General features: G+C 35.1%; 1 protein-coding gene across 1 annotated transcript in view; it reads left to right on the top strand.

Annotated features, from left to right (window-relative positions):
• The first annotated feature begins 139 nt into the window (after positions 1-139).
• pcsk5a (proprotein convertase subtilisin/kexin type 5a) overlaps positions 140-18,732 on the top strand; it is a 28,006-nt gene continuing 9,413 nt past the window's right edge. The window contains 29 exon segments of the mRNA XM_042723409.1: positions 140-455; positions 2,963-3,067; positions 3,330-3,449; positions 3,634-3,768; positions 4,459-4,535; positions 4,656-4,744; positions 4,923-5,095; positions 6,136-6,348; positions 6,438-6,538; positions 6,937-6,974; positions 7,639-7,756; positions 7,931-8,119; positions 8,629-8,765; positions 9,854-9,973; positions 10,427-10,529; positions 10,619-10,809; positions 11,079-11,166; positions 11,254-11,357; positions 12,889-13,027; positions 13,117-13,232; positions 13,551-13,653; positions 14,187-14,323; positions 14,800-15,000; positions 15,161-15,229; positions 15,520-15,562; positions 15,697-15,839; positions 16,065-16,265; positions 17,618-17,701; positions 17,821-18,019. Of these exon segments, the coding sequence (XP_042579343.1) occupies positions 294-455; positions 2,963-3,067; positions 3,330-3,449; positions 3,634-3,768; positions 4,459-4,535; positions 4,656-4,744; positions 4,923-5,095; positions 6,136-6,348; positions 6,438-6,538; positions 6,937-6,974; positions 7,639-7,756; positions 7,931-8,119; positions 8,629-8,765; positions 9,854-9,973; positions 10,427-10,529; positions 10,619-10,809; positions 11,079-11,166; positions 11,254-11,357; positions 12,889-13,027; positions 13,117-13,232; positions 13,551-13,653; positions 14,187-14,323; positions 14,800-15,000; positions 15,161-15,229; positions 15,520-15,562; positions 15,697-15,839; positions 16,065-16,265; positions 17,618-17,701; positions 17,821-18,019 (3,698 nt within the window). The 5' untranslated portion in view covers positions 140-293.

Genomic DNA, 18,732 nt, shown 5'->3' with positions numbered 1-18,732 from the left:
CAGTGTTCCCAGTGTTTCTTGTTTGCTGTACGAGCACACAGTGCACCTGTAGAAACTGATAGGACTGTAATCGGAGAAGATGTGCCACAGGCAACAGATGCAGCGGAGCCATCACAGTGGAGAAGGGCTCACACAGTCAAACTAGGTCCTTTAGGAACTTTTTTTTTTTACAGTCATTTGAAAGTCCAGTCTGTCGTAGACAATGTCAAGCCACCTTTTCATAAGAACCTTTCAGTGAAGAGCTTCATCAGACCAATATTTCTGCATGAAGCAGAGAGCATAACCATCTGAAGATGTCTCCTACAACACTTTTTCTATATGCATTTTTAATTTGGATTGGACTACAATTTGTCCAGACAAAAATCTACACAAACCGCTGGGCGGTTAAAATAACTGGTGGTCCTGATGTTGCTGATCTTATTGCAGGAAAGTACGGATTTGTGAACATGGGCCAGGTAAGTACTTTGCAGAAATGTTTTGCTAGTTAAGAATGTTTCATTCTAATAAAAGCTGAACAGTCTCACTTTTTACAATATAAACTGGGTATTATCTAAATTTTTGAACTTTGAATTTATTATTTAAAATGTGTGTTTTCCTTATCGAAATGCTTATGTATCTCAAAGGCTTTATCAAAATAGTAGTATGCTTTTGTGTTCTCCTGTTTTCTGTTTTTATTATGATACAGTGATGGTCACAGTTGGTAATGCCATGGTACTTTGAAAAGCATGAATTTTTATTCAAGTCCAGCTTGACTTATTGTCATTGAAAGTGTGAAATGATGTTTCACCAGGTCCAATTACTGCTAGGATAAAACTTAAGACCAACTCATTCTTATGAACACTTAGTAAACACAAACTCTAGTACATGTTCCTAGAATTAGTTTTCTTTCAAATTAGCTTTTCATTCTTACCGAGTCCATGTCTCTGGGTCACTGGCTCTTGTATAATAAATGTGTTTAACCATGCAAGACGAGCTCCTAACCTCCATGGCATCTTATAACCTACTTCAGTTAGTTAACCAACAGGCACACTTTCTTTTGTCTCCTAGAAGAGAAAATAATTAAGGAAATTACAGTGCAAATACATTTTAGATGTGATTTTAAGTTAATTTAATATTTGAGGTTAAAAAAGAAACAAAGGTGTGCACATATGCAATTGAAGTAATCTAAATTATGCAACTACTGTGCATTTGACCCACAGTGTAAAACTGTGGATTTATTACATTATTCTTATTTTTTCTAATTAATATTTTTATTTAGCAAGAGCAAATTAACTTGATCAACAGTGATAGTAAATATAATATAAAAAAGTATGTATTATGGTTTCTACAAAAAATATTAAGCAGCAGAACTGTTTTCAACATTGAATATATGAAGAAAATGCACCAAAATTAGCATATTAGAATAATTTCTGAATAATTAAGTGACACTTGAGATTGTAGTAATAGCTGCTGAATTGCAGCTTTGCCATTGACAGAAATGCATTTTAAAATATAATTACATAATTTATCAAATTTATATAATTGCACATACATAAAATGCCTTGCGAAAGTATTCATACCCCTTAATTTTTTAATGTTTTGTTATGTTGCTGCTTTATGTTAACCTGCTTTAAAGTACTTTTCTTTCCTCATCAATCTATGCTCTATACACCATAATGGCAAAGCAAAAGAAAAAAAAAAGTCTGCTACACTGAAGGTTCACAGAACCATGTACTGTACTTTGAAACAACCAGGACTTTTCCTAGAACTTGCCCTTCTGACCAGACTGAGCAACTGATGGAGAAGGGCTTTGGTTGGAGTGGTGACCAAGAAGTTGATGGTCACACTAGTTGAGCTCCATGATCATATGTGGAGATAGGAGAAATCTACAGAAGAACAAACATTGCTGCAACACTCCACCGATCTGGGCTTTATGGCAGTATGACAAGACTCTATCCTCTCCTTAGTGCAAACACATGAAAACACACTTGGAATTTGCAAAAAAAAAAAAAAAAAAAAAAATCTAAAGGGCCCTCAGATTCTGAGAAATAAGATTGCCGCATCATACCCAAAAAGACTGGAGGCTATAATGGTGCTTCAGCTAAGGATATTAATATTTATGTAATGTACCTATTTCCCGGGGGGGGGGGGGTTGCAGTTGTTTTTTGGGACAATTCTATTTTTGCTTTGTCATTATGATGTGTGGAGTCTAGATTGATGTGGGAAAAAAGTTATTCAAAGCAGTTTAACATAAGGCTGTGACATAACAAAACATGAAATAAATGAAGGGGTATGAATACTTTCGCAAGCCATTGTATATTATTATTATTATTATTATTATTATTATTATTATTATCAAAATAAAATGTATTTTAAAAATTAGTTATTTTTAAATTAAAATAATATTTCACAAGATTAGTGCTTTTACTGTACAGTATTTTGATCAAATAAATGCCTTGATAATAATATGAGAGTTCTCTTAAAAATATAATATATATTTATAAATATATAGATTTCTGAAAATGGTGTCAGTAGAGCTTGGAATATTCATGTAGTATTACTTTTAGGCCAGTTTGAATTCCGGTTTGATTACAAAGTTTATATTGCTTTGTCTATGCACACATGTTGTCTTTGCTAACATGTAAGATGCTGACTTCCTCTACTCAGTCAAATGAACTGTGTAACTGCTGTCCACAGCAGGGCTGTTTAGTTCCGGTTAAATCTGGTATGGCTTCGGCCAGCATCATAATGTCAAGGCAGAGGGTGTCAAAGAGTAATCAGCAGCCAAAGTTTAAGCTCAGCTGAATTGTACAGTGGTAACTCAGATTGCCTCTGATGGTAAGTGTATCAACGGTGTTGGATAACCATTTTGTTGTTTCAAAGGCATACGTCAGGGATGAATACATAATTTATATCTCTGTCAGTCACACTTGAGCAGTGGTTGTATATATAAAACAATATTCTTCCCCTTGTGCCACTGCAGATAGGTGGGCTAGTGGACCATTACCAGTTCCAGCACAGCGGAATTATCAAACGGTCCACAATTAAAAGCAGAGAAAACCACAGTCTCATCGCCACGGAGACCAAGGTACAAGGATCATGTACCTTCAGTCACTGAGACACCACTGAATAGTTAATAAGTTAGACTACACCACCCTATAAACACCACACACACTTACCAAAACAGATTAAGACGGTACACCAATCCACACGGATGCTTCCTTAAACTTGCCAAAAACTAAATGAGACATTGATTATTGCTCTTAATGAATATCTAATTTAATTCACTGTGGTTTGTGAAGCATGTTATGTATTCAGCAGCATATTATAAATATGTTGTAATGCTAAAGTTGAAGTGGATCCAGCAACAGATGGTTCAGAAGAGAGTAAAAAGAACTGACACAATGGACCAAGCCCACACCGCGGGCTTAAACCCACGCCAGACAGTTTCAATTATGGTTATGGGTGTGGTTTTTTTTTATTGTGCCAGAAATTTTAAATTCTGCTAAAAGACATTATTAAATTGAACAAATAAATTCCACAAAATGTGTTATATCATATTGAAATATCCCTTTCAAACTTTTTAAAAGAATACATTTTAGTATCTTTACTAAAATGTACAAAAATGTGTTATATTTGCCTTCTGTTTCATAGCACTGTGATCACAACTGCTTGACCGACGTGAACATTCAGGCTGCCTGGCGTAGGGGCTATACTGGGAAAGGGGTTGTTGTTTCCATTCTGGATGATGGTATAGAAAGACAGCATCCAGATCTAAAACAGAACTATGTAAGTTCATGAAAAAAAAAGAGGGAGAGATATTTGCATAAAGAAAACTGATAATAAAAAGTAATAATAGAAATAAATTGAGTTGTGTATATTATTTACATTTAAAAACTAAAGTGAAGGGTGGCTGATATAATCTGATATACTGTATGTTTATAATATTATATAAATTATTATATGCACTAAAAAAATAAAAACATTATCCATTAACAAACCCGGTGGTTTATTTTCTAGTAATCAGCCAAGTTGAAATTGTTACTTGTCAATGATCTCAAATACTGTGTGAATAACCAGCAAGACCCCTGTATTAGTCTGTCAAATCTTTATTTTATAGATTTAAAATTGTGAGTGGGATATGAAAAATATGAGAGACTATTATATGTTATCTATAACAGACGTTATTTTAGGTATAGTTCACCCAAAAATTAAAATTATGTCATCATTTACTCAGCCTCACCTTGTTCCACACCTGTACGATTGTTTTTCAGCTTTTCAACACAAAATAAAATATTCTGTAGAATGCTGGTAACGTTAACGTTGCTGGAACCAACATTATTCAAAATATATATTTTTTGTGTGTTTATCAGAAGCAAGAAACTCTTACAGGTTTGGAGAAAGTGGAGAGTGGAAATGATGACAGAATGTTCGTTTTGTGGGCAAAATGTCCCTTTAATGTGTCATTCTATCTTTCTGGATGCACGAGCCAGCTATGATGTTAACGACAATGATCCCGATCCAACACCACGTTATGATGCAACCAATGAAAATAAGTCAGTCCATTTCCCTCTCACTCACTCTCCACATATTTTGATTTTAAAATGCATTTGAAAATTATAGTAAGTGCTCCAGACAAATATGAGGGTTTTCTTTTCTTTGTGATTTCACAAAAGACATGGGACAAGATGTGCTGGTGTGGTGGCTGCCTCTGCAAACAATTCCCTCTGCATTGTTGGAATTGCCTACAATGCAAAAATTGGTGGTGAGTTATCAGAAGTGTTTGTTTATGTTTGCATACATGATATGTCTCTATATGGCTATGTTTGGTAAACTGGCTGTTGATATGCTTCATGTAACAATAAACTAACTGTTACTATAAGTAGTTTGTAATATTATTGATATCTACGAAGTTTCCCAATTTCTCTTTCCTGCACGTGTAGGTGTGCGCATGCTTGATGGCGATATGACTGATATGGTGGAAGCCCAATCCCTCAGTCTGAAACAGCAGTATATTGACATCTACAGCTCCAGCTGGGGTCCAGATGATGATGTCAGAACAGTAGATGGCCCCGGCCCTCTTGCAAGACTCGCTCTGGAAAATGGCATCCGCAAAGTTAGTGTGTTTGTGTGTCTATTTACATTATAAGGCAGTCTGAGTCAAAACCAGACTTTACAAGACCCAAAGACCAATACTAGACTCCCTTTGACCAGTTTTGGAAAGTAATAAAGTATTATTACTTTGCTATGGCAGTTAAACCTACATGTAACTTTGGGCCATTTGAGTTTTAATTCTGATAAAGCTTTAAATTATTTGCAGAGGGACATTGTTTTGGTAACTGCATAAGTTGTGCTTCAGCTCTGCTGTTCTATGTGGATGAATCTGATGAGTACTGGAGTACAGTTTGTTCCCTCATTTTAGACGATTTGTAAAATTTCATCCCTTATTTCAGTTAAGTCATTGCCATCACAATTTAATCAAATAAAGACAAGGGGTGGTGGAATGTACTTAAATTTGTGTTTAATTACATGTATCGTTTAATGAATACATTAAAAAAATGAAACAACCATGTAATTTAATTAATGCACATTTTTATATTGGTTTAATAGAAAATTATTGTTTTTCTGTTTTTTTTTTATGACGAGAGTAAACATTATGTATAGTAATTTATAGTAAGTATAAACTAAATTAAACATTGACTAACAAAATGTTTCGTTTTATTGTGAAAATTCTAATTTCATGTTGTAGCTTACATAGTGTCGCTTTTGTTTATGGTGAAATTAAGTTGTAAATGCCCAAAAATTTACCTGCATTAATTACATGTTGGCTTTTGTCAAAAGAAAATATATTAAGTATGGTATATGGTCTTTATAATTAATACTATTTTTAGTTTATATAAATACTACTATAAATATCTTTTGCCATTATATGAAAAATACTATAACTATAATTTGAGAAAAACAAATAAATTTGAATGTATAAGGGCTGCTACCCGACATACAAAATCTCCTGTTAATTTTTACCTCGTGTTCTTGCAATTTTTTATTATTGTTTTCATTTTTAAATGAGCAATTTCTTTAGATGTTACAAGTAAAATTTCTGCTAAAAATTGTAACTAAACAGTAATCATCCAAGCATTCTTCTTTGCTTCTCAGGGCAGAAAGGGCCGTGGCTCCATCTTTGTGTGGGCATCAGGAAATGGTGGGCAGAGTCAAGACCACTGTTCATGTGACGGTTACACCAACAGCATTTACACCATCTCAGTAGGCAGCACCACTCAGAGTGGCCGAAAGCCGTGGTACCTGGAGGAGTGCTCCTCTACTCTGGCCACAACTTACAGCAGTGGAGACAGTCACAGCTTAGGCGTTGTGAGTCACTCAGTGTGTATTTGTTTGATTCTTTGTCAGAAATTGTTGTTTTTTCCTCACCGGCTCCATACATTCGTGTGTTTTATTAGGTGACAACAGATTTGAGGCAGCGTTGCACTGATGAGCACTCCGGCACTTCAGCATCGGCCCCCATGGCTGCAGGAATCATTGCCCTAACACTGGAGGCAAAGTAAGCGGTTATGGTTTATTTGTGCTCTTTCTGTTAGATGTGGTCGTCTATCTGTTAGATCTGGCAAAGTGCATCTGGTGATCTGGTAAGCCTGAAGTTCTGCCAACTGGCAAGAGTAAAAGATTTATCTTGGACCACCTGATTACAAAACTTTGAATCTTTGCATTGGTTCCAATACAGTCAGAGGTGAATTCTGTCATCTTTGCTCATGGGATCTAAGTTTCACATACAGGTCTTATTGAGCCAATAATGCTGTAGGATAAAACATTTCCTGCCATCCCTTCCATTGGTTCGGTTTATTTAATAGTTTATTTTTTTTTAGTATTAATTATTTAATATCTTAACTGGTGTTGAGTTTGTGATGTTTTGGTTAATTTTTTTGTTTGTGGTCACCTGAGTGCTTCAGACTGGCAGAGCAATGGAGCTGGTTATGATGGTAAAATGAGCCTGGAAATGTCTCTTTTGATATATTATTCAGCATGTACAGTATTTAATTTAGATTAAAAACTAATCATAGTTAATAAATAAATAAATAAATAAATAAATTTAAAAAAGCATGAAAGCACAATGTCCTTTGAGAAAAAAAATTCTTAGAATACAATTCAATATCACATCATCATCAAGATTACACACCTGATCTAATTTATAGATCTTGACTACTGTACTACTTCTAAAACATATTAACCATCATTCTTCTAATACATTTATGGTGAAATCAATATATATATATATATATATATATATATATATATATATATATATATATATATATATATATATATATATATATATATATATATATATATATGCATAATAATTATGCACAGTACACACACATATATTATCTAAACAAAAACTTTTATTTTGGATGTGATTAATCGCGATTAATCATTTGACAGCACTAATTATGTTTAATATATATTATATTTAATATTATATTTTAGAACAGGATGGTGTAGTTACAGCATACTTTTAGTAGTACATACATAGTACAAACATTTATGCAATTAATAATCATTGAGTATGCAACTGCATGTGAAGTAAAGCTTGCTCACACTGGCAGTATGTAATAAACTGTTTGATCATTGGCTGTTGTGCAGTTAGTCACCTTTATGGGTTTGGCTTGATGGATGCTGAAGCCATGGTGAAGGAAGCAGAGACCTGGAAGCAGGTGCCTCCTCAACACGTGTGTGAGGAAAACGTAGTCCAGACTGACAGGTAACTGTTTGCTTTTAAACTTTATGCTTTTTAGTGCTTATTATTTCAACTACCGTGGTGGTACCATGGTTTAGTCACATATACTATGGTATTTACTGTACATGGTCCTCCAAAATATGTCAGAGAATTTTATAGTAATGCCATGGTATTTTTGTCTGCATTTCTGTATCTCAGGATCATCAGTGCAGAGAGGGTGTTGAGGTCAGTGTTTAAGTCCTCAGGCTGCTCTTCTCAGCGTCTGCAGTGGGTGGTTTATCTGGAGCATGTGGTTGTACGTGTCACAATCACACATCCTCATCGTGGAGACCTGTCAATCACACTGACATCACCCTCTGGAACCAGATCTCAGCTTCTCACAAACAGGTACAAATATACTGAGCCAGTTCTGATGGGCTGGAATTAAAATAATAACTGTATTTATTGAAATACAGTACATGGTTCACCTTTCAAAGTCTAATATGTCATGTTTGATGAAATTTCTGAGGCCTCTAAATTATTATTTGTTTAGCAGGTAAAAGGCCTTTTTAGTAGAATTTTAAAAATGTCCACCTTCAGTTCATGGTTAACAACTTTTTACGGCAAAATTTTTATGGATTTTTATAAAGTAAATGTAAGAATACATTTTGAATCGTTGGTAATATTTCAAGATGAACACTTACTGGAGTGAAACAACTTAGGTTTACCTGATTGTAAATACATAATTTTTTTGAAAAATCTTGTTTTAAATGAGTATCAAACATGGTAGATCAGGCTCTCTTAGATCTCTCAATCATAACATTTAAACCTAATAAAAACTACAGTGCTGTGAACATAAAACTAAGGATTCTTTGGGCTTACCTTGCTTCAATTATTCTGGTGCTATTTCCTTTCAGACCAAATGACCACTCCAGTGAGGGTTTCCTTAAGTGGGAATTCATGACGACTCACTGCTGGGGTGAAAGACCAGCAGGAGACTGGATCCTGGACATCAGGGACTCACCATCTCCACGAAGAAACAGCCGATTACAAGGTGCCCACACTCTAACCAAAAATGGTGCTAAATAGTATTTAAAGTGGTTTATTGGCTTGGAAATAATCAAAGGGGAACCAGCTTTAAGTGCTATATTGCACCTATCTTTGAAGGCGCTATACAGGACCTTTGTCAAATGGTGCTATGTAGAACCAGAAGAGGAACCTCATTCTCCTCTGTTGATTTTAGATGTTACTCCACTCTCATATGTTTGCTATGAATTTACTACTATGGAAAAAGCTATTTTGAATCAATTTTCTGCTTTTCTGCTGAAGAACCTTTTTTTTTTTTTTTTTTTGTGCATGCATCACCTAGTAGTAACTCTATAGTACTATGATATAGAGTTACTACTAGGTGATGAGTAACTAAGGGGGAGTCGTGGCCTAATGGTTAGAGAGTCGGACTCCCAATCGAAGGGTTGTGAGTTCGAGTCTCGGGCCGGCAGGAATTGTGGGTGGGGGGAGTGCATGTACAGTTCTCTCTCCACCTTCAATACCACGACTTAGGTGCCCTTGAGCAAGGCATCGAACCCCCCAACTGCTCCCCGGGCGCCGCAGCATAAAATGGCTGCCCACTGCTCCGGGTGTGTGTTCACAGTGTGTGTGTGTGTTCACTGCTCTGTGTGTGTGCACTTCGGATGGGTTAAATGCAGAGCACTAATTCTGAGTATGGGTCACCATACTTGGCTGAATGTCACGTCACTCACTCACTCATATGTATGAATGTCACGTCACTCACATACAGGGGTGTCAAACTCAGTTCCTGGAGGGCCAGAGCCCTGGAGAGTTTAGATTCAACTCTAATTAAACACACGTGATCCAACTAATCAAGTTGTTCAGGCTTATTTGAAAAATACATGGAGTGTGTGTTGGAGCAGGGTTGGAACAAAACTCTGTAGGGCTCTGGCCCTCCAGGAATTGAATTTGACACCCTTGATGTAATACCATTTAATTGGTACTCCAACTTCAAGGTATTTCAAACTATTCAATGTATGTAACATCCATGGTATATGTAAAAAAAAAAAAGTCAAATACACCTGCCAAAGAATATACAGTAAAATGCTTTTCCTTCTTTGTTGTTTACATTAGGGAAACTGGTAGAATGGTCCCTGGTGCTTTATGGAACATCCACACACCCATACATTCGACATGAGCAGCCTCGCTCTGCCCCGCTGCTCCCTGAAGATGACACCACAGAGGAGTACAATGGTGATTTACCTTTATAAGCCAAACAAATGTACATCATTTAATTTAAATAAAAAACAAATGATTATAATATACACTGGATACTTAATGTATGGTATGCAAAGGCCATTTAACCATATTTCAAATACTTTTTACTAACTGGGTCACAGAGATTTTTAATGGATGTAAGTCAGTACCCTTGTTTTTGTATTAGAGTGTGCTTGGGCTATTTTTCTGTAAAATAAATGCCACTTGGTTAGATATATTATTTTCTAATGCAATGACATTTAGCCTATATATTTTTAAGTGGGCTATAACTTCCCACCTTTGATTATCATTATCAAAGTCCATGCAAATTAATTATACAAATATGCTAAAATGTACTTCTTTTGTCACAAGGTAACTTCTTGGGGCTATTGTAAATATATAATTTTTATGTATATTGGAATACCTTTTCATTTTCCCTCTCCTATATAGGCTCTTGTGACCCAGAATGTAGTGAGGATGGTTGTGAAGGACCTGGACCCCATCAATGTGTTTCCTGCTTGCACTTTTTCCTAAAGTTCAAAAATAACACAAGGTAAGAACATTTTACTTCTGTACTTTTTCTCCCTCTCTCACTGTCTCCTCTCTCCTCTTTTTGCTAATACTACACTATACATCTTTCAGGACCTGTTTGTCCAAGTGTCCGAGCGGGTACTGGGGGGATAAGAAGAGGTGTAAAAAGTGTTACTCCTCCTGCAAGTCATGTTTGGGCAGCCGCAGTGATCAGTGTACAGCCTGTAAATCTGGATATCATCTGAATGAGGAAAAGAACAACTGTGTAACAAACTGTGAGGATGGCTACTATCTTTACCACGGTAAGAGTGATGCCACCAAAACAAGCCAGTTACTCACTTACTCAAAGGAAATACTTCTAAAAATAAAGGTTCTTTATTGACATCTGTGGTTGACATCATGAATCCTTTCCACTACACAAAAACTTATTTTTTAGTTTATAGCCAATGGATTTGAAACCCCAGCCACAACATCGCAATTGGTCCAAAGCACATAGCTGTATTTTAAACTTCACTTTCAGTGTTGACGTGCCTTTGACTAATTTTGTGTTATTAATGTTTTTGCCATGCAGAGGAAAACGTGTGTAGGAAGTGTAGTATTGAGAACTGTATGAAATGCACATCAGCCTCCATTTGCACAGAGTGCTCTGATGGCACAAGGTAATAGATTTTAATAAATTATTTGAATTTCATGACAAAATGTAGCCAAGTCTTTTCATTGTAATGCAAGATGACTGTCTCTTTCAGTCTGGTGGGGAACAGATGTCAGAAGAGTTGTGAGGTGGGCCGTTACTACAGTGAGCCGGAGGACTCATGTGAGCCCTGCCACCCAGCCTGTGCTACATGTGCTGGTACAATCCACAAAAATACAATACACTATCAATGACATCAACATGCCTGGGTCCAACCCTAGAACAGTGGTTCTCAACCTTTTTGGCTCTGAGGCCCCCCCAACATTCTCCCCCACAATATTCAAAGGCTTCATAGACTTAGTTTTGTTTATTGCTTATGCTTATTTTAATATATTATTTAAATCTATTCCTAGTTTATTTAGGTAAATAAATAAATAAATAAAATATAACTATTTACATTCCAAGATTCCAGAAGTTTTAGAAGTTTTTATGTTCTTTAGGGTTCCCCCTTTTTTTAACTAATTAATTAACATGTCTTTTCCAGTTGTTTGTGATTTAATGGATAAGGAAATATATTTTTGTTTTAAGATTTTATTTACTTAAATGACTTTTCCAGGTCTACAAATCATACTTTTAAAATTAGGCTGCCGCTTCCTCATATAATATATTTAGGTTTTCCAAGACAGCAGGAACCCTGGTTCTTCAAAGGAAATAAATAATAAACTATTGTTTTAGCTTATTTGAATGATTGTTTTGTCTCATTTTAAATCAGTTTTAACTCCTGCAGGCCCCTTGAAAGTCTGCTGAAACTCTTTAGTGGGTCCCGGCCTCCAGGTTAAGAACCACTGTCCCTAGGATTGTATGTAGATTCCCAAATCAAATCATCATGTTAAACATGTCATTAAAGATCCTAATAGTAATTTCATTAAGGTATTCAATAAAATGAAATTAATTAATTAATTACCCTTATTATTAGATCTTTAACAAGAGTTCATTGACCCCTGGAAGTACCTGGAAAGCACGGCAACCACAAAATAAGACTTTAGCACTTTGTTTACTGCTTTAAAATCATAAGATATAATTTAATAGCTATGACACTGTTTTTTGAAATCAAATCTTTGAATAGCTATGACAGGAAACACTGGCATCTAACAATGCCTTTGAAAAAAAACAAACAAAAAAAAAAACAGTTAATTTACAAAATAACGCATATAAATAAACCCAAAAAGGAAATAAAAAGTTATCAAATAAGCATGTGTCTTCTCCTGTGTCCTAAACCCCTCATATTTTACAGAAGTCAATGTAGATTTGTAAGGAAATCACAAGCAGTCCAATCTGTATGTGTGTGAAAATATTCAGATGTAACTCTCTTTGTAATCGTTAACATTTTCATAAGTAACTAATTTAATTACAGATTTTTTTTCTCAGTAACTGTAACAGATTACAGTTATATTTATTTTGTAATTAAATTATGTAATTACATTAGGCTGTATGTAACTAGTTACTCCCCAACACTGTATACCAACTATAGAGTTTCTTTTATTTATTTCTAATTATTTAGTTTAAATATCACTTGACTATCAAACAAGTAATCCTAATGTATAATATACATATGACTATTTAGATTTGGTTCAGATTTGTGATCAAATTCCAATAGGAATCCTGTACAGGATCTTGTGACTATGACATTTTGTGTCTTTAGCTGAGTTTGCATTTGTGTAGATGTGATAGGATCATGTATTTTCTATAGCTGCAGGCCTAGAGTCATGTAATCGCTGTGCTGAAGGCTACTTGATGGAGAACTGGAGATGTGTGTCCTCCTGCAGTCAAGGTTTCTACGCTGTACAACTGAACTCTGACAGCACAGACACTCAGAGCACCTGTAAAAGGTGTGTGCTACAACCTCTCATCCTTTCAGCATTTATCATAATTTCCTATACCTGTATTTTGATTCTTAAGTGTGTGTATATATGTGCAGGTGTGATGCAAGCTGTCTGGCTTGTGTCGGGCCAGGTAAAGAAAACTGCAGTGAGTGTGTAGATGGACACACACTACTGGATGGTGTGTGTGTTCTCAGCCACAACTGTGTTGATGGTAAATTCTGTTTTTTCCAACCGGAATATTGATATAAAGTAGAGTTGTTGTAACATTTCAGGGTTACACTTTATTTTAAGGTGTCCTTGTTACAGTGTAATTATACATTTAAGTACTGAGTAATATTAAATAACTACATGTACTTACTATAAGGTTGGGGTTAGGATTAGGGTTTGGCTTAGGGTTACTTGCATGTAATTATGCATAATTAATTGTTATTATAATAGTAATTACATGTAACGTGTAACAAGGACACCTTAAAATAAAGTGTTTCCCATTTAATATATAACTGTAATCGATTTATATTTGTGTTTAAAGGGGAATATCAGGATGAGAGTGGAGAGTGTCAGCCATGTGATGAGTCCTGTTATAAATGTAAAGGTCCAACAAGTGTGGACTGCCTCAGCTGCTCCAACACACAGTAAGAAACTATTTCAATAATGACTTATTATATTATGCAGCATTTTTAATAATAATTTTTGATAATCAATATATTATATAATAATTGAGTACCAATAATAATTGTTAACAATTGAGCACCAAATCAGCATATTATAATGATTTCTGAAGGATCACGCAACAGTGGAATAATGCTGAAAAATTCAGTTCTGCCATCACAGGAATAATATATATATTATATATAATATATATAATATAATATAATATAATATAATATATATATATATATAATAATATAAAGTGCATAAATAGATATATATATATATATATATATATATATATATATATATATATATATATATATATATATATATATTCAGTAATGAACAACTATAATATTAGTGTTTTACTGTGTTTTTGATCAAATAAAGAGAGTTTTCAAAAACAGTAAAAATTCTTAATCACTCTAATTATATTTTTGCTTAATTGTTTCATTGCATTTTATTGTACAGTTATTTGCCACTAATATGCATTTCCTCTGTCCTGCTCTTGTAGTTGGCTTGATGAGGGTCGATGTGTGGTCAGCTGCTCAGATGGGCAGTACCCATCCAGTGGACAGTGTCACCTCTGTGATCACACTTGTGCTCAGTGCGGTGATGCTGGTGCTGCTAACTGTACCAGCTGTGATACAGGTCAGGATTCATTTCTCTTCATAGTCCAAATGGCTGCTGTCCCAGTAACTCAACTAAATTAGCATGTGCCACAATCCTGTTAATCTAATTAATAAGGGTTCCATCCAGTGTACTGAATGAAAACTTGGCAAGCACCAAATGTGAGTAAAATGGGCTTCATAATACAGTAGTCTTACATTTGCTGTTCAGTGGCAAGCAAATGAAACCAAAAAGATGCAAATACAGTAGTTTATTTAAAAATGACAGTCCAATCCAGTGTTACTGTCTCAAATCTAATAGTAATAGCAAATATGACCTTAGCTTGTATTTTAATTTACCTTTGGCTTTTTTTTAAATTTCCACAATTTCGTTCCTGGCTTCAAGTCACCAAAAATGAAAATACGAGTAACAACATCATGATGGTCCAACCATCTAACACTGTGTGTATGTTATGGTAATTTTGTGTGTATCATGTGTTTTGTTTGTGTGTGCTGTAGATAAGTTTGGAGTGGACCGGTACCTGTTCCGTGGTGAGTGTGTGGAAGTGTGTCCTCAGGCTCATTTCCACACAGCGCTGAAAGCATGTGAGCCGTGTCCTTCACACTGCAAACTCTGTTCTTCAGCCACACACTGCATCAGGTGTGAGGACTCCTTCTACATCAACGACGGAGTCTGTAATAAACTGGAGTGTGGTGAAGGTCTGACTTTATCTTCCTGTGCAGTTCAAGTGTCACTTGTTGTGTTGCTTATATTTAGCACAGTGTCTGTTATTAATGATGTTGGGCTTTGGAATTATTTTGCACTTCCAGGACAAACATCAATGTATGTTAATAATTTGTGTGTGCGTGTGTGTGTTAGGGGAGGTAGAAGACCCAGAATATGATGACTGCATGTCATGTGAAGAGGGATGTAATAAGTGTGTTCTTTGTAAGTTCAGCATTCTATCTGTTCTGTGTTTTATCAAGGCAAATAATACTATTACTATTGCTTATACATGGGGTTAGTTTTGTATTGGAGCACATGGCTGATGTTTGTGTCTGTTGTTGCCATGTGCTCTTCGGACTTTCATCTAAATTTCTTTAGTAAATCTAAATAAGAAGTTTCAGAATATCGCTAATGGATGTGACAATATATTTTGACTTCACATTCCACCATGAACCTTATTGAGTTGACCAGACAGACATTTCTGCATAATTTAAAGTTCCTTCATTTTGCAGATAATCCCAAACACTGTCTGGCCTGCATTGGTGGATATTACAAGTAAGAAACATTTAAATGATGTAATAGAATTGTCTGCTGAAATGTATGTGTAAAAGACAGAATAAAACTTTCAGAAAGTTAATTTTTAGATGTGTGCTAATTTGTGGATTTTACGAGTTGGTATTGTTGCACAGGTTTGAAAAGGGCTGCTATAAGCACTGTCCTTCTAAGACATACACAGTGGAGGAGACCATGAGCTGTGTATCCTGTGAGCATGACTGTGTCAGCTGTGATGAAGACGAGTGCTACTGGTGTGAATCTGACCTCTTCCTGTCAGGTTGGACATTAACATCTAAATTTATGCATTCTGTAGATGCTTTTATATAAATGACTTGAATAGCATTCACAATAGGGTATATATTTTTTATCAGTTCATGCATTTCCAGGAAAATCCATGACTATAGCATTGCTAGCGCCATTGCTCCACTATAGTGGTTTTCAACCTTCTTTTTAACACAACTGGACAAGATTGTTCATGTGTTTATTATACTTTACCCTCCAGATGGGAAGTGTGTGCGGGAATGCCCCAATGGTTTCAATGGTGATGAAGATTCTCAGGAGTGTGAGGAATGTCACTCAGACTGCAGGACATGCAGTGGGCCAGAGGACAGTGACTGTGACAGCTGCGTTGATGGATTTATGCTTGATAATGGAGCATGTGTGCCTGAACGGGATGTCTGCCCTGCCCAGACATTCCTCAGTGGTAAGAGCAACACTTCAGAGAGGAAAAATGTATTATTTAGAGATTGCTTGTTTGTAGGTCTGGAGATGTTAACTTTGTCTCATGGCATAGTCCAGATAATGTGGCTTTAAAAGAATTAGATTTTATATGACTTCATATTAAAATCAATATATCGATCAATCCATTTTTAAAACTGCTGGTTCTATGTAGGGTTACAGTCATATTGATATCTTCCTTTTGAAATCTAATGTTTGATTGCAGACTTATATTTGAGTACAGTCTTAGGCCGATGATTCACGGGGCAACTTTTTTAGTAATGTTGCCATCAATGGGTAACCAGGGGAGACACAGGGCACAAGACCAATCTAAAATATCCAGATATAAAAAAAATTTGACCCATTCTCAATGGAAAAAAGTGCCCAAGCAACATTGTTTAAAAAAGTAGCTCTGCAAAATTGCTGAAACAGTTGCCGTGTATCATCAACCTTAGACACTGAAACTGCATTCTAGAGGTCTTCAAAACTGCTCCTAGAGACCCGCTCTCCCTGGAAAGTTTATTACCAACCTGCTTTAACACACCTGTCTGTGATTTTCTGGAAAGTGATGCTGAAGACCTAAATTAGTTGGTTAAGATGTATTTGATTAGGTTTGGAGCTAAACGCTGCAGGAAGAGGGCTGAAGAGTTCACAGATTACCAAAGGCTTTTTCTCAGGAGAAAATTTGGAAAACATTTTCAGTCATTTGCATGACTTTAATTTTAATGACATTAATTTTAGGATCCTGCTGAAAACAAAAGAGTTTTTAACCACAGTGCTTCAGAATTAAATTCCACCTTTACATAATGTTTTTTTTCAAGTGCTTAGTTTTGGAAAAGCCTACTGATGATTTAGCAGGAAATATTTGTAATATCATTTAAGAATGTTTTAGTTTGGCAACCTATGGCATATCAGTTGTAATTAACTTATCAGAAATATAAAGTAAAATGACTAAATACAAAATGACTGCAATAAATCTTGGGCTGTTATTTGTTTGTTTGTTTGTTTATTGACTGTCATTTTACTTTATTGGTTCTTTAGATCATTGTCTGTTGGTTCATTCATTAACAAAGAAAAAGTTATTTTAGGTTCTTTAATAAATATGTTGCAATTTAGTATATTTTAAACATATTAACTATACATTTATTATCAAATAATGCAAGGAATTTACATGTACTTTAGTATGTTAGTCAACTCATCAATAACATAGTGAACTAAAATGTACTTTAAAGTAATATTTTTAATTTGATTTTATTACAAAATATAAAAAGTTTACTTAAGTGTGTTAAGAAACATAGTCATGAAAGTTATGCTCCTGCTCCTGCTCTCATCTCTCAGATGATGGGGAATGTGAGGACTGTCACACGTCGTGTGAATCCTGCTGGGGGAAAATGAAGACTCAATGCAACACCTGTATCAAAGGTAATACAACTCAAAGAAGAATATTATGGATGGAAAAATCTTTGGTTGGTTGTATAAAGGGTTAGGTGAATGGATAATTATACATTATTCATGTGTGTTTTAACCACTCTGTCTTCTAGGGAGATATCTGAATGCAGATCAGATGTGTGTGGTACGATGCCCGACAGGCAGCTTTGGCAGTAAGGAGAGTGGGCACTGTGAGACTTGCCCTCAAGGTTGTGCACAGTGCCAGGATGAGCAGCTCTGCACACGCTGCCAGTCAGTAAGTAAAAGCACTCTTTATTTGCAGGCCGGCCAGTGTGTGCGCAAGTGCACAAGGTAAGCCATTTACAGACAATGATGTAGAGCAATGAAAAGCTAATGATATTCTGTTTTCCTTCAGGTTCCCTTTCTTGTTTCTAAATTATAACTAAATGGGTTTCTTGCACCCATTTAGTTATAATTTAGCCTTGGATGAACTCAACATAAGCTAAATAATTTACATTAATTACAGTGTAATTGCATTTTTATTAAGCAAATTTATGCAATATTGCTTATTTGCTTTTCATATTTGATACATCAGACTTTTCAGCCCAAAGGCCCAAACTGGGCAAAAATATGCAATTTGGTGCAGTTGCTGATTCTTAAAAACCCAAAGTAAGGAAATTCTATAGCTTGTAATGCAAATCAGTGAAACTTCTTACATAAAGTGCATAAATATCAGCTACTCTATATTTCCCAATAATATGACATAGTAAGATTATATTTAAATGCTTAACTTTATGATCAAAGTTTTTAAATTATTTATTTAAACAAATAAAACAGTTGTTTAAGGACTTTTACTTACTAAAAAGTATAAACTATCAATTTATCAATTAGATGAAGACATTACATGTAGTACATACAACAGCTTTTTTAACAAAGTGTTGATTATGTTGATAATATAGAGGATTTAGTCATTTGTGTAGCAAACGTTATATAAAGTAGGTTTTTTAGGGTTAAAAATAAAATGGAACTCATTCAAATGGAAATATGAATTTTGTCAAAAACAA

This window comes from Cyprinus carpio, chromosome B5 (assembly GCF_018340385.1).
Source record: "Cyprinus carpio isolate SPL01 chromosome B5, ASM1834038v1, whole genome shotgun sequence".
NCBI classification, from domain to species: domain Eukaryota; kingdom Metazoa; phylum Chordata; class Actinopteri; order Cypriniformes; family Cyprinidae; genus Cyprinus; species Cyprinus carpio.
The sequence above is the reverse complement of the archived record's forward strand: the minus strand, read 5'-3'. Positions and strand labels throughout refer to the sequence as shown.